The following is a 17,233-nucleotide window of genomic DNA, read 5'->3' as shown; positions in this document are numbered from 1 at the left end:
TGGCTTAGTGTCGAAACTAGAACTCTTTTGCACACATTGTAACTTTTGTGAAGAATTTAACAACTCTAAAAAGGTTGAAATACCTAATGTAGCAAGTAAGAAGTTTTTTGATGTAAATATTAGATTAGTGTATGGCCTGCGATGCATTGGAAAAGGTCAGACCGCTGCGCAAACTTTATGCGGCATCCTGAACCTCCCCCAGCCTCCTACAAAATTCCGACCCTATAACACGGTATTGCACGAAAAATGTAAACAAGTGGCTTTAGAATCTATGACCAGAGCTGTTGCAGGAGCTGTAGAAGAAAATAAAGCTATAATTGAAGAGGAAAAAATAACTATTCCTGAACTGCAAACGGATTCTCGTGACATATGTGCGGGTTTTGATGGTACGTGGCAGCGTAGAGGCCACCAATCCCTAAATGGTGTGGTCACATGTACCAGCATTGACAGTGGCAAGGTGATGGACATTGAGGTTCTATCCAAGTATTGCCTCTGCCTGGATAAAACTAACCATGAGATAGCTTGTGCAGCAAACCATCAGGGCTCAAGCGGCAGCATGGAAGGCGTGGGTGCAAAAAATATCTTTAGCAGGTCAATAGATAAGTACAATGTCAAATATGTGAAATACTTAGGTGATGGGGATAGCAATAGTTTTTCTGGTATAGTTGCTAATAGTCCCTATGGAAACACTAAAATAGAAAAATTAGAATGTGTGAATCATGTTATGAAACGTATGGGTGCAAGACTACGTACACTAAAGACGGACACGAAAAAGAAAAAAACTAGAGGATGGTAAAAGTTTGGGAGGGAAAAATCGCCTAACTGACAGTAAAATAGATCAAATCCAGTCTTATTATGGTAAAGCCATAAAAGAGAACAAAACTGACTTAGAAGGGATGCGAAGGGCCATATGGGCTATTTTTTGTCACATAGGCTCATCAGATGAGAAACCACAACATCTGCTATGTCCAGAGGGTAATAAATCATGGTGCAAGTACAATAAAGCCAAAGCAGAAAACAAACCTCAAGTAGGCCTACATTTAAATAGTTTACCAGAGCCTATAATGAATGCAATCAAACCAACTTTTAAGGCGTTGGTCCATCGAGACTTGCTGAAAAAGTGTTTACACGGAACAACTCAAAATGTGAACGAGAGTGTTAATAGTGTGATATGGTCAAGGGTTCCTAAAAACACTTTTGTGACTATTAAAACCCTGGAACTTGGTGTATATGAGGCAGTGGCCAGTTACAATGATGGGCAGGTTACCAAATGCAGAGTTCTGCACTCAATGGTACTTGAACCTGGTGTCCGATTAATAAACGTGATGAAATCTCTAGACTCAGAACGCATCCGAAGAGCTGTAAAAGCCATTTCAGACTTCTTGAGGCTGGCAAGAAGAAAAGAGAGGATTCTGAAGAGAAGGCTTGAAGAGGTGGAAGATGAAAACCCTGCATATAAGAGTGGAATTTACTAATGTAAGTAAATAAATGCACAGTTTTAGTTTTTAGCAGTTTTCCGAAAATCGATATTTTTTTGACATAAGGTACATTTTCTCTGGAAATACTGAAGATAGAGAGTTCCAATATGTATGTAATAGTTGTACACACCCGGAGTTTTTTTTGTGGCCTTAAGGGGATTCTGCATCTAGAAATGGCAAAAAATGACAAAAATTTGAAAAAAAATATTTATACATATTCTTGTTCTCTGTTTAATTCTGAACCAGAAAAACATAACTTTATGACTAAAAAAATAATATTTTATCTCATAATATTTATTTTATTCGGCCATGTCCTGAGTGTGAACTCGACATTTTCTGGTTTCAAAGAAACTTTACATGTAATAAGCATTATTGTTTACTCTTTGTTTCTATAGTTATTTATCTTTGTTTGTTTGTCTTTCTGGCTAGCTTGTATGTTAGTTAGCTAACAACTGTTTGCTCAAACAGCTGATCAAATGTATTTGAGTCATATGGTAGCATATCACAAACAAACATTCACAAAATATTCTGTTTGTTTACAATTGTAATTGTGCAGTTTCTTGTGTTTTAGTGTCTACAATAAGTGAATAGTTTAGTCAAATATGGGTCGAAAAAAGAACTCCAAAAAGAGACTAAGTGATAGAAATAGACAAGCGATTTCGCTAAGATGGAAAGATACAAGTGACAATGGAAATAGAGCTCCAGTTGAGCCTAGGCCTAACCTACAAACTTGTGATCCACAACCTAGTGTTAGTATGCAACATGTTACAAATGCACCATTTGTCCAACAACAAGTAAGTGAAGAGACTGTGGAAAATGTAAGTAGGCCTACTGGATTTGCATTATATTCTAGTTATAATGAGATAATTCCAGAAAAAAAACGAATCATCAGAATACATTTTAGTCGAAACCAAGAAGCTTGAAAGTTTTATAGGCTCTTTTCCTTGTAAAATGTGTTTTTCTGAGAGGTCAAAAGTAATAACCAAATGCATAAAAGGTTTTGCTGTTACCCTGAATGTAAAATGTGATGACTGTGATTATGAGACTAGCTTTTGTACGTCCCAGTCGACGAATACAAACGACACTCCGAGAGGTTCTTATGACGTAAACCGCAGAGTAGTCAAAGCAATTGCTTCTATTGGCAAAGGGCATAGGGCTTTAGATATGTTTTGTATGTCCTTGAACATGAGTCCAATGAATTATAGAACGTTTCAAAAACATATAAGTAGCCTACACGCTTCTTCAAAAACAGAAATGGAACATGTTTTGGAATTAGCCCGATTCGAAGTAAAAAAGTGTTATGGCACTTTAGATGCTGACAATGAGGTGTTTGACATAACTGTGAGTTATGACGGATCATGGCAGAAACGTGGTTTCACATCCAAATATGGGATTGGTTGTTGTATTGAAATTTTGACAGGTCTTGTTATAGATTTTGAAGTGATATCCAAATTTTGTAACATATGTGAGGTAGCAAAACGAAAAATTAGCAACCCTGAGCATTTTCAGACTTGGTACAACAATCACAAAGGTGTATGTAACCAAAACTATGTAGGTTCATCACCAGGAATGGAGGTGGAGGCAGCAGAAAGATTGTGGCGGCGTTCGGAAAGCATTGGATTTAGATATACAACCATGTTGTCGGATGGCGATGCAAAAACAATTGCACATCTAAATGATTGCAATATTTATGGTGACAAACAGATTGAAAAAGTGGAGTGCCTCAATCATGTTGCAAAGAGGTTAGGCACTGGATTGAGAAAACTAGTAAAGGATCGTTCAAAATCAAAAAACCCAGTTGGAGGTCGATCTCGAGGTCACCTAAGTGAACCAGTTATACAAAAACTAACAAGGTATTACCACAATGGTATACATAAAAACCTTGGTAATGTAACCAAAATGAAAGAGGCAATATATGCCACTCTCTTTCACTGTAAATCCACTGATGAGTCACCACATCATAAGTTATGTCCGCTAGGGAAGGAATCTTGGTGTTTTTACCAAAGAGCCATTGCTGATGGAAGATCTCCTGAACCACATGCATTGAAAATCAAAACACCTCTCTCTCCTAATGTAGTGAAAGAAATGCTTCCTTTATATGAGAGGCTCTCCACCGAAACTTTGTTGACTAGGTGTTTAGCCGGTCGGACTCAAAATGCCAATGAGGCGCTCCACAATGTTATTTGGTCAAAGTGCCCCAAAACTGTTTACACATCTAAAACAAAACTTGAACTGGGTATTTTTGAAGCCATCAGCATTTACAACACAGGCTATATGAAAACTTGTTCAAGCTATCAAGAGGCTGTGTGACGACCCCAGCATATAGTTCTAAGACCAGACCGGTAACATCGTATGCGGTCTTAATCAGCCAATTTAAAATATTAAATCATCAGTAATATATTTTATTTTTATTCAGCATAACATTTAATTGTAGTAACGAGTAATGAATATATGCAGCCAGACTTATTAGGTTAAGCAGTGCAGGTGGAGAAGATATATATTTTAATTCAGCACATGAATTGTAAGTCCAAGTCTGTCAGCAGTAAGCCTGGTAATTTTCCATACCCAGAGCAGCTGCGCAGTTACTGGGTGGTAAACAGGCAGGAATTTGCTGAGGTAGCGTCTGGAACAACGCTGCTCCCTGGAGTTCGTTGTTCTGAGTCGCAGTCGTGCCAGGGTTTTGCACGCGTCAAGCTCGCGTGAAATCGCTCTCTCGCTCTCTCTCCCGTTCTAAATTTGTAATTGTTCAACTGATTCTAAATTATGCAATAAAATTCAAATTGTTTTCGCAATAAACTAAATTGTTTTATTTGGCCAACCGAGGAGAGAATTTTTATTACAGCAACCTGGGCTAGATTCCATCACCGTGTCCGCATTAGAACCCGAGAACTTTTAAAATTAAATTACGTGTGGTCGTCACGCCACATATTTGGTGTCAGGTGTGGGGTTGTGTCAGTTGGTTCTGTCGGTCGGTTCGTCTTTCTAAAAATAAATTAGTGTTTCTTTGTTTCGTTGAAGAAATCGAAAAGTTGGTGCAAGAAGCCGGGACAAGGATGATGGGTAAGTAATTTTTATTCTGCCCGTAGAATAATGCTAGCCTAGAAACTGTTTATAAAACGTAATATTTGAAATTGTTGAAATCACGAGGTGACTAAGTCAAAGGTAATTTAATGTTTTAAATTTAAAACTAATTGAAAACTTTTTTTGATTGATTTTTATAATTTTTATTGAATTTTAAAGTAATACTTGTAATAGAGACGCCATATTGGCTGAGAACAATAGACGCTAATAGTCCGCCATACTTGTTGTAAGCTCCCACAATTCCATTCGACATTACTAACTAGTTATATTCTTTGTTAGGCATTCGGTTGTCGATTACTTGAATCTCGACAATCGTTATTTCGGTAGTTGTGAATAATTGAGTAGTTATTCGGTAGTACTTTGTTTTGATTGGACTAGTCCCTCAGTAGTTCAATTCTTATACCTGATATTGATCAAAAATAAACGTACACTCTAAGGTTTTAATGTACTGATTTAACTGGTAGTTAAAACCTGATTAACCTAAATTAACTGCTTCTAAAACTAACTTAATTATACAAATTAGTTGATAACCTAACCTTTCTGACTTGGTTAGGCTAACTCAAAGGTACCGGTACAGGGCAGGAGGCTAACCACGTTGTGAGAGAAGGAAGATAAGGGGTGGTAGTCATTAAAGGGAAGTGAAATAAATTATAAATTTAAATATTTTTGAAGAATTAACGTTGGACTTGGTTATATTTTGTTGAAACTTTGGGAACTTGTTCATCTGATGATAGTTAAATTGTAATTAAACTTTAAACTTTTGATTAACTTTAAAGTTTTGACTTTTGATTTTTTATTATGGTTTAAATTCTTCCTCTCGTCCGTGGTGGAACCAGCAAACCCTGATTGAGTTAGTTTGCTAAGTTTATTTACAGGCACGAAGAAAGAAGATTAAATTTTGTGGAATAGGTTTCGACATTCGTGATGAATTGTATGATGAATTGAGTGATAGGTAAAAAGGTATTTTAAATATTTTTTTGGGTAATTTGAAGGAAAAGTAAATATTGAAATATTGGAATTATTCTTTGCTCAGACATAGTAGGTTGTCTTGACTTAGAATAAATCGTGGTGTAACTTCGTATTTGATTAGTGTTCAGGACTTAGACAAAAAGTGGATTGATTAGAGCTGAATTGAAAGTTGATTGATTGATTGCAAGTCGATAAATTAAAATTATTTCTTGATTTTAATTACTTTTCACAAACGGGAGAGAGCACATAATTATTTAATTGAAAATTTAATTGAGAAAAATCTTTTAAAATTATTTTTGGAAAACTAAGTTGGGACTTGTCCACTTTTTGAAAGTAAGTGTGCCTGAACTGATTGACAATGGCTGGTCGCGTTAGTATTGGAGGGCAAGAAATGGACCTCCAGGAAGCCATTGATGCGGTAACTGAACGGTTGGAGACTCTTGGTCATGCTAGGTTGGATCGAAGTGACCACCTGAACACCATGTTGGAGGAAACTTTGCGAGGTCATACAGAACGACCTACGTTCGACATGGTAGGCTCGATCACTCCCTTTGATGGAGGAAAGCCGGAGGCTGTTCTCCACTTCTTTGAAAGTATCGACAATGTCGGTGAATTAAGTCATTGGGGAAACGACGAAAAATTAAGGGTTGCTAAATTGAGATTGGCTGGAACCGCCTTGAGTTTTATTCGATCGGAGGATCAAGGCCGGTTGAGTACTTATGCGGGATTTAAAGAAGTTTTGACACAACGGTTTAGTGACAAAGCTCCGAAAGATTGTTACTTCCAGCAGTTGTCTGTAATACAGCAACGGAGGGGTGAAACGATTGAAGCTTTTGCTGATCGAGTGCGGACATTAAATGAAAAGACAGTGCGAGTCACTGCAAATCCAGAAGTTAATGCTGCACTAAGGGAAGAAGCCGATCGTAGAGCTTTGGATGCTTTTACCCGAGGTCTTATTGGACACGTTGGTGATCAGACGAGACTAAAATTCCCTACTAACATCCGAGAAGCCGTCACTACAGCGGTGGCAATTGATCACATTTTGAAGCAATCGAAAGATCCGTCTCGCGCTACAGATGAACGGAAGGTTTTTCAAACTGACCTTGTTTGTTATCGGTGCCATAATCCGGGGCACACGTCTCGTGAGTGTCGGGACAATAGGGGATTTAGTAGACCCAGTAATGACTCGAGGTGCTGGCGATGTAATAAGCCAGGGCACAGACAAAAGGATTGTCGCGTAAAACTTCCAACCAGCACTCCTAGTGCTAGTCAGTCGGGAAACGGGGCAGGGGCCAGTGGAGTCGCCGCCACCCGTCCCCGAGAGTAAATGAGCCACAACCGCAGGCCAAGGCGACGAAAAGAAATGTAACGACTGGAAAGAACACTTGTGAACCTAGAGTAGGAGCCTTAGTTAAGAGTCGTGAAACCGCCCGAGTAGATAAAGAAATACGAATAGTTCCGGTTGTGAAAGATTTAGCCGAGGAACTAGTTGCCATGGGGCGTGTGGATAATGCCGAGGGAAAGATATTAATTGATACCGGTGCTCAGGTGTCGCTCATCAAACGTGGAGCCGCTGTAGCTCCGATGACAAAGCCTGACTTGATTATCCGGGGAATTTCAGGACGAACTCTGAAGATTTACGGCAGACAAAAAGTGACTTTGATGTTAAAGCCGGGTGTGCCGGTGAAAGGGAACTTTGTTGTGAGTAACCTACCCCGTGGGTATTTAGCCGTGTTAGGTTGTGATATTCTGAAAGAGGGAAGTGCATCGATAGACATCACGGAAGGTGTTCTCCGTATGTCTGGAAATGACATTTGGTTAAATCGGTTGCACAGGGGTGAGAGTGTCCCCGATTCAGGTAGGCAAGTAGTTGCGCCGCGCCACAAAAAGGCACAGGCCCCTACTACGACACCTGAGGTTGTCCGAGTGGCTAAACGCCAGGACAGTTGTATAGAGAATTACGTGTATAACGCAAAAGATGTCACAATACCCGCGCGGAGTGAGAAACTGGTTCAGTTGAAGTTAAGCAAATTTGGATCTACGACTAATGATAATCTGGAGGGTTCGGATGTAGTGGTCGAACCAGTGGGTCTTACCATACAGGGCGTGTATTTGGCACGAGTATTAACTAAAATAGTGAACAATAAATGTTGGGCGAAGGCTGTGAATGTAAGTGGAGAAGAAGTATCCCTTACGGTAAATTCTAAATTTGGAATAGTGGAATCAGTTAGTAACGATACGATAGATAAGGTCAAACGTAAGATAGTCTTGATAGCGGATAGTCACGGTCGCGGAATTCAGCAGTTATTGGAAGAGAGGTTGCCAGGGAACTTTGAGCTCAGTTCGTGGTTTGTACCTAATGGTAAGCTTAAAGATGCGATGGGTAATCTTAAAAGAGAGATTGCACAGCTGACTCAGGGTGATACGGTACTGGTGATGGCAGGAACTAATGACGTGGATAGAGGTGCTCCTTACTCGCGCACCCTACAACAAGCCTTTCAAGCAATACCTAATAAGTGGGATGCTCGCATTGTAGTTATGGGAATTCCTGATAGGTTCGACAAGAATGTAATAGGAGATCTGAAGAGAGCGAATGATCTACTTAGGTCCTTCGTAAAAAGAACCAATTCGGAGGGACGGGGAAGGATGTCCTTCTGTGGGATGCGAGGAAGGTTTGCTAGGCGCTTGTATACCAAGCATGGGCTACACCTCAATGAAGAGGGAAAGCTGAAACTCGCAGAGTTGATGCGGAAGACCATCTTGGATGATGTAGATGTGACAACGAAGCGAGTAGGACTAGCTATCAAAGAATACGAATTGTTTGATAAATGTGTAGATGAAAAACTTAGCCATTTGAGACTACCCGAGCGACAAGAGGTTAAAAGAGTACTAGAGGAATACAGGGACGTGTTTGCGCATAGTGAGGCCCAGCCTCTGCAATGCACATCGGCCGTAAAACACGTTATCCATACGGGAAATGCTGCGCCGATTTATAAGAAAGCTTATCGGGTTCCATTTCATCAGAAACCCATAGTGGATGAGTTGATTAAAGACCAACTGGACAAGGGAATAATAACTCCTAGTCATAGCCCGTGGGCGTCGCCTGTAGTCATCGTCCCGAAGAAATCTGTGGATGGCAGTAAGAAATATCGTTTCTGCGTAGACTTTAGAGCAGTCAACGCTTTGACTGTACCTGATGTATATCCTCTACCCAACATCGCTGAGACACTTGACTCGCTGGGAGGTTGTACCATGTATACTACACTTGACTTGAGAAGTGGTTATCATCAGATTATGGTAGATGAGGAAAGTCGACCGAAAACTGCCTTTAATGTGCCAGGAGGTCACTATGAGTATCTACGTATGCCCTTTGGACTGTCTACGGCGCCTGCAACATTTCAGCGCCTGATGGATTCAGTTCTTATGGGATTAAAAGGGGAAAAGTGTTTAGTGTATCTGGACGATATTATCTTGTTCTCGAAAGATTTGGCTTCGCATTTGTCGCATTTGAGTGAAGTGTTGAGTAAGCTACGTGATGTGAATTTGAGCGTGCAACTCAGTAAATGTAAATTTGCAGTAGGCGAGGTTAACTACCTGGGTCATGTAATAACTGGCCATGGTGTAGAACCCGACCCAGGAAAGGTTAAGGCTGTAGAGGGATTCCCTGTACCTAAGACTGTAAAAGATGTACGGTCCTTTTTAGGTTTGGCCGGATATTACCGCCGGTTCATAGAAGGCTTTGCTGCCATTGGGAAACCTCTTTTTGACTTGACCAAGCAAGGGAAGGAGTTCGATTGGGATCAAGCGTGCCAAACTGCGTTTTGAGACACTTAAGCAGAAGCTAGTCTCATCACCAGTGTTGGTCTTCCCCGATTTCAGTAAGCCGTTCACCTTGGCTACTGATGCCAGTATTGACGCTCTAGGGGCTGTATTGTCCCAAGAAGTAGATGGAGAAGAACATCCAGTCGCGTACGCTTCTCGCACTCTTTTTCCTGCTGAAAGGAATTATTCTACGACCGAAAGAGAACTGCTAGGTTTAGTATGGGCTACAAAGTATTTTAGATGTTATTTGTTAGGCCGTGAATTTAAGGCTGTGACAGATCACGCAGCACTAAAGTGGATGTTATCTTTGAAAGATCCAAGTAGTAGACTAATGAGGTGGGCGTTGAGGCTTGCTGAGTTCACTTACACCGTGGAACACAAGCCGGGAAAGAGACATACCAACGCTGATGCTCTCAGTAGAGCTATGTGCGCAGCTACTCGCAGGGACGAGCTCCCTGTGGTTGACCTTGCCACACTGCGTGAGCATCAAAAGAATGATCCTCATTGTCAAGAGTTAAGGAAGGCCAAGTGTTTTAAGTTGAGCCCAGAAAAGATCCTGTACAGAGTGAGCGGAGGTGACAAGAAGATTGTGGTCCCCTCATCTCTTACTCGTGAGGTAATCAGGTTGAACCATGACCTGCCAACGACGGGACATGCAGCGGTGGCTAAGACGTTAGACCGTATTAAGGCAAAATTCTGGTGGAAGGGCATGGATAAGGACGTATTAGACTATGTGCGTTCGTGCCACAGTTGTAGTCAACGAACCAACTATGGAAAGGCAAAGGCCCCCCTTGGAACGTTGTTTAACGAGCCCAAGGTTCCTTTCGAAGTAGTGGCAGCCGACATAGTAGGGCCCTTGCCCATCAGTGAGTCGAGAAACGTGTACATCTTGAGTGTGATGGATCATTTCACACGGTATTGTGAATTTATACCATTGCCTGACCAAACAGCAGACCAGGTGGCTCGAGCTCTAGTGCAGAGAGTGATTACTAAGTTTGGTGTTCCCAAGGCTTTGATTACAGATCAAGGGGCAAACTTTACCTCTGACCTGATCAAACAGTTGTGCAAATTCTTGCACATCAGGAAAATCCAGACTACAGGGTTTCACCCACAGAGTAATGGTCGGCTAGAGAGAGTACACGCGACTATTGCCAAAATGCTTAGTCACTTTGTGAACCGTCATCAGACTGATTGGGATGAATATCTCCCATATATAACTATGGCTTATAACAGTCAAAGCCATGAGGCTACGGGATTTTCGCCGTACGAAATGTTGTTTGGGCGAAAAATGGAAGCTCCTATGGAGGGTGACTTGACTATCACGGAAGATAACGAGGTATTTGGTGATCATGTAGAGACTCTGCGCGCGAAGTTAAAGGAAACCCATGAAGTTGCTGCGCGACGTAAGGCATTGGCCAGGGCCAAGTATGAAAGGCAGTACAACATGAAAGTGAAGGATTCGTTGTACGAGGAAGGCCAGTACGTTCTGTTGCACGTGCCGAGTATCGGACGTCACAGAGTGAAGAAACTGTCAAAACTATGGAAGGGTCCCTACAGGATAGTCAAGGTGTTATCGTCGTTGAATTTAGTTTTGAAAGTGAGAAATAGAGAAATCGTGGTTCACGTAAATCGAGTAAAACCGTACGTGAGTAGAACCAAGGTGAACCAGGTGCCGGAAGTGCACGTTGACGACGATGTTGGCGATATCGAGATTCCAGACTCGAATATCTGTATTGGTGAGGGAACACCATCAGCAGATGATGGTATCCCTGTACCAAGTGTTGGCACACCTCGTACGGGAAATAGGTTGCCACGTGTAAAAAGGAGGCCAGCACGCCTCGAAGACTATGTGCCATAGTTGGGAATTATATCGGTGGTGCTTTGACAAGTGGGAAGTGCTTGACATGCTTATGGGACTGGTATTTCGTGTTGTAAAGGTAAAACTCGATATAAATTTGAAGTTCTGTTTTAGGATTGATTTTTCTAATCCTGGGAGTAGTAAGCTGCTTCCAGCAAGGGGTCATATTTGAAGGAGGCAGAGATGTGCTGCTGACGGACAGCCATTGGAGAGTCACGTTGCAGTACAACTTGACGCAGATTGAAGAGGAATCCCGAAATCTAAGTATCTTGGTAACTGAGGTAAAGAATCATTTTAATACATTTTTCGAAGATCTACTTAATGAAAATATGAGTTCACACTCTCCATTAATTCAATTGGAAGCCGGATTTCGTTACGAATTTGTGCTATTACAGCAGTCAGTTAGTGAATACCTAAATGAAATTGATGATCTAATAAAACTGTTACCACAAAGACGTGGAAAACGAGGTTTAGTAGATGCAGGAGGTCATGTGTTAAAGTTTCTGTTTGGTACACTTGAAAATAGCGATTTAGAAATTATTGATGGAAAAATGGATTATTTGTACAACACCAACGAGAAAATAGTGCATCAAGCTAAGGAGCAGGTGACTGTTCTAGCAAATATGCAGGCGGAAATAGTATCACATGCAAAAACAATAAATAACGTAATTTCTATATTGAAAGAATATCATTCTAATATGCATGAACAAATGGTTAAAATTTTCACACAAGCAAATGCTGCTCATTATCAGTTAAAAACTCTTTTTGAATATTTGAAGTTAAGTTCTGCGCTTTCGGATACTAAAGAAACAGTAAGTAGTGCAAGACAAAAGATAACTAAATTCCATCAAGCAATTGAGAGCTTAGCAGCTGGGAAGGTTGACAGTAACTTGCTAACACCTCATGAGTATCTAAGAATTTTGAAGGAAATTGAAAAGGTTATACCTCCAACGACTAAATTGTATTCACCTGTTAAATTAGAAAATATTCATCAATTTTATTCTGCTGTAGTTGTTCATAGTTATACAACGATTCACACCTTAAGGGTAGTGATGAGGTTGCCTCTTTCAAACGATAATAAGATGTTCCAATTATATGATATTATTATCTATCCGGTGTATGATGCCTCTCTCAAAGTATGGACCCAGTGGGAAGTTGGTACCCAAAAATTATTGATCAGTAAGGATCGGTTGATGTACTCGATGTACAATCAATTGGAATTCGACCGAGAGTGTCGAGGGGAACAACTGATTGTTTGCCCGTTATCGAATGTCCTGTTAAGCGTAAGCAAGAGACCAAATTGTGCGGTTGAGATGTTTCATTACGAGCAAGTGAGGCTCTGTGGTAGAAAATTAATATCGGGATTAAGGTCCCCGGTACTTGTCAAAACTCCAAGCCGATGGATATACAGTGCCTCAGAGGAGCACAGATTGACTTTGAACTGTCTAACTAGTGACGGGACCCTGAATATAACTTCCGCGGTAGTGAAGGGGGTCGGTGAATTTAGAGGAATTGATATGTGTGATGTTGTCTCTGAAGAATTCAAGGTGCCTGCCCGTATTCACGGCAGCTCTGTGTTCTCAGAACAGATAAGTGAAATTGTGTTTCCAAATGTGGAAGAAATTTACACAAGCGAGGAGAAGGAGCTGTTTAGCTCTGAGCAGGAGACGGCTGTGAAAGTCCTGCAGGGACTGAACGAACGGCTGGGCACATTAGGTGTTAAGGAGTACCGTCCGGAGGACGTAGTCCGCCATCTGAAGTCCCACATTCTGTTTGGTCGAAGGTTTTATGCTGCAAAAGTGGCAGCTGCTGGTAGTTTTGGGTTAGTGTCAATCCTGATGCTTGTGTACATGTGTTACAGATTTGTTATGCCTGTGATGGCATGGTGGTCGAGTCGCCGGAACCGTCGCCGACAGCGTCGCTCCGCCACTCTGACCGAGGTCTTCGCAAAAGTGAGAGGCCTGACGTCACTAGACAGTCCTGAAGGAGACCAAGAGGGTGTGAACCCTGGAGAGATAAACGATGTTGAACAGAACGTGGAGGCAGTCGAAGTTGTTAATCTCGAGCGACTGCGGGACGTGATACAAGCTTTGTAACTGTGAGTAATGACACTCTGAATAAGTGTGAGTCCCTCAACTCACTGTGGTATGGTGAGGAAGTTTTGCTTGGCAAACTCCATACCGATTGCTCCAGACATTCGTGTTAATGCTGTGACAGAATAATCTTTCAAAGAACTTGAGTAAGGAATGATCGATTTGTGTTAATTGTGGTTGACTAGTCAAGTTGTGTTGAGAGATGTGTACACACGGGACAGTTGTTAAAGGAGACACTGGAAGATGTATTAAGGAATATACTCGTAGTTATGTTAGATTGGTGATTGTTGATGTAACCATGTTTTTAGATGTAACATTTTAATTTGTTAAATTGTAGTGTTGTGGAATGTGTAACTGATCTTATGTTTTGATCAGGCAGACTTGGAGATATAATTTTCCAAATTATTCGATAATTGGCTAATATTTTAAGCGATTGACAAAACGTAAGTAAAATAAACACGTGAGACAACCACATGGGGCACAGGAAGGACCTGCCGGCCATCCAAACATACCCTTAACCCTGATCCTACCTTTACCCCAAAGTTCTGGACTGTGTAACCCATTGTTGGCTTGATACCCATGCGTTCAACAATAATTAATTGTTAGACTAACTTGTCGCAACTGCCTAGTTGGCTTGCGCAACCAACTAAGCGGTGTAACGTCTCCAGTCTGGCCGAAGTAGTAAAGTTGTAATTCGTTTGTTAGTTTTCTTTTAAGTGAATTGTGAGTTTTATATGAACATTTTTGGCTTATGTTAATTTTAAGCTCTAAGGCATCAGTAGAATGTAATGAAATGTAGGAGGAAGGTCTCGGTGAGCTACCCTGTTTCCAGGGGTAAGCGAGGTGAAAACCTTGGGGAGCCCCCAGGTCCACAATGCCCTTAAAAACCAAGCGTGGGGGGCGGAACTTTTAGTTTTAGTTTTTTTTTTGTTGTTGTTTCTGTCATGAAACTGAAGAAGGTCGAGAAGTGTGAGGAATGTGTCCTCCAGTTGTTGGATGTTCAGAAGAACGTCAACGCAAACTTTTTAAAAGATGAAAGGTTTTTGAACCGCTTTTCCAGAGACCCCCCTCGCATTTACAGTGTAACGGCCACCCACTAAACTGGGTCGAGCCACTAGTTTTAAGTCTTTTTGTCAGGGCCCTTATGGAATGTAGTACTGTAATGGTTTGGTCGATGCCTTAGTAGTTTAATAAGAACAATTAAGATGTTAACAATTTTTGTACTGTTCTTGAGGATGTTTCTTAACGATTTATTTTGTTAGTTAAGTTTGATGTCATTCATGACATGCTACTTGTTGGCTGTATATATTATAATGGTTTTGTGTTATAGTCGATGTACAAGTGAACTAACTCAGGATAACTCCATTATAATCCATAGTAGGGGTGACTGAGGAAACCGGCCCCGAGTGAAAACCCACGAGGCCTAACCAGGAATGGGGGAGTAGCGTTCAAAATTCACAAAGAAGACTACCACTTTATAATTATTTTAAATTTAATTAGGCTCTACAAAATGTGGTATGTTATCAACTAATATTTTTAATCATTAAAATTAAACCCATCAAACCATAGTTATCCTGGAGTGCTCAACCAGATTAATAGAATGTAGTTGTGTTGTAGTTCAACTTGAAATGTTTAAGTATTTTAGATTAAGTTAGAAGCACTGGTTAGTTCCCTTGTACTACGTATTGCTTTAAATGTGTTACTGGTTAGGTAGTCGTATTTGGGTCATTAGAGATAATGGTTATCTGATGTTAATGACTGGTCTTGAATTAGTATCGTAGTATACCATGATATATGTGTTGTAAGCCTGAAATCTTTTGTGTTCAATCATTGAGAAGAGAGCGAGCGATCGGATCGAATTAAAGAATTACGTATCGCGTTTGCATACTTTTTTTTATTAAAAGAAATTTCTGCCTTTTTAGGGAACTCAATTGTTTATTTAAATTTCATTTAGTTGAGGCTACTGAGTGACAGCTGGCATGGTAATCAATGAACATATACTAAGATTTTCTTGCTAAAGGATAGGACAGAGATCCTCCCCTGCAGATTAGAGACTTTTCTTCTGGCTGCTGGCTGATGGTTCCTCATACTTGGGGACAAGTATGGTTTTAAGGTGGGGGGAGTGTGACGACCCCAGCATATAGTTCTAAGACCAGACCGGTAACATCGTATGCGGTCTTAATCAGCCAATTTAAAATATTAAATCATCAGTAATATATTTTATTTTTATTCAGCATAACATTTAATTGTAGTAACGAGTAATGAATATATGCAGCCAGACTTATTAGGTTAAGCAGTGCAGGTGGAGAAGATATATATTTTAATTCAGCACATGAATTGTAAGTCCAAGTCTGTCAGCAGTAAGCCTGGTAATTTTCCATACCCAGAGCAGCTGCGCAGTTACTGGGTGGTAAACAGGCAGGAATTTGCTGAGGTAGCGTCTGGAACAACGCTGCTCCCTGGAGTTCGTTGTTCTGAGTCGCAGTCGTGCCAGGGTTTTGAACGCGTCAAGCTCGCGTGAAATCGCTCTCTCGCTCTCTCTCCCGTTCTAAATTTGTAATTGTTCAACTGATTCTAAATTATGCAATAAAATTCAAATTGTTTTCGCAATAAACTAAATTGTTTTATTTGGCCAACCGAGGAGAGAATTTTTATTACAGCAACCTGGGCTAGATTCCATCACCGTGTCCGCATTAGAACCCGAGAACTTTTAAAATTAAATTACGTGTGGTCGTCACGCCACAGCTGCAGGTATTAGTCCTGGGAGGCACAGTTATAGGATAGCTAAGCGCTTTGATAAAAGCAGGCTACGACTATCAAAAAGGCGCAAAGAGTTACAGATTGGAGAATATAGGAGGAGACTGAAAGTGGCACAGATAGCAGAAGAAGAAAGACTAAGAGCAACAGAAGGGCTGGTGTATGGTGCAGGAGAATTCTAGGTCTAAAACCTAGTAGGCTACATTGGCTGTAAAGATCTGAATGCTGGAACCACTACTTGATACGGTAGGTCTAATTTTTTTTTTTTTTTTTAAGACTTCAAAACTTAGATTTTGGACCAACAAAAAATATTTATGGATACTATTCTAATAGGCCTATGTAAAATAACAAATTAATGTAATATTATGTTATATAAAATTGTTGTATTAATATAAACTTGTAGATTACATTGAAGAAATGAAACTATTTTAGTTTATCGCGATTTTCCGAAAGTTAGGTTTCTTTGAATAAAAATTGATATTGCTTGAGAACCATAATACATAGAGAGCTGAAATTTTTTCCAGGTATTATTCATATCATGTCTAAAATTCCTATGTATTTTCATAACTCTACAGCTTACCTAACCTATTTTTTTTAATTATACAAATAAAATAAAATGAGAAAATATTTTTTTTAATTTTTAAAAGCCCATGGAATTTTAATCTATTGGGGTATGACAATGAAAATACATAGGAATGTAGTAGCTGTCAATAGCATCAAAATAAAATAAACAGGATAACAATTGATTGTCATTCAGCTATGGAATATCAATTTTAAAAATTAACGTTTTTACAAAATAAAAACGAGTATTTATTTTATTGTATCCAAGTAAAATTAAAATATGACACCAAAGGTATTTACATATTAGTTTTTACATGTAGGGAATTGAAAAAATACATCAAAATAATAAAATGTTAGTAAATATAAAAAAACACCCATCTAGATGCAGAATCCCCTTAAGTTAACTAAGTTGGTAAAAAAATTAAATCTAAAAAAAAAATCTGAATATTTTAGGTGTAATGGGAAAAAAATTATAACATACTTATTTTTTTATATAACTGCTTAAAAAAAACTCAGGCTATGTATAAAAGGCATATGAATAACTGACAAAAATTTCAAAACAATAGGCTTAGTAGTTTTTGAGAAAATGTTCCTTATTTTAGCATTACAGAGAT

At 39.9% G+C, this 17,233-nt stretch overlaps 1 protein-coding gene across 1 annotated transcript in view; it reads left to right on the top strand.

Annotated features, from left to right (window-relative positions):
• The first annotated feature begins 271 nt into the window (after positions 1 to 271).
• LOC124371223 overlaps positions 272 to 17,233 on the top strand; it is a 44,435-nt gene continuing 27,473 nt past the window's right edge. Inside the window, exon 1 of the mRNA XM_046829555.1 lies at positions 272 to 565. Coding sequence (XP_046685511.1) covers positions 272 to 565 — 294 coding nt within the window. The remainder of the gene's footprint in view (positions 566 to 17,233) is intronic.

This window comes from Homalodisca vitripennis, unplaced genomic scaffold (genome assembly GCF_021130785.1).
Source record: "Homalodisca vitripennis isolate AUS2020 unplaced genomic scaffold, UT_GWSS_2.1 ScUCBcl_1118;HRSCAF=4343, whole genome shotgun sequence".
Lineage (NCBI taxonomy): Eukaryota > Metazoa > Arthropoda > Insecta > Hemiptera > Cicadellidae > Homalodisca > Homalodisca vitripennis.
The sequence above is the reverse complement of the archived record's forward strand: the minus strand, read 5'-3'. Positions and strand labels throughout refer to the sequence as shown.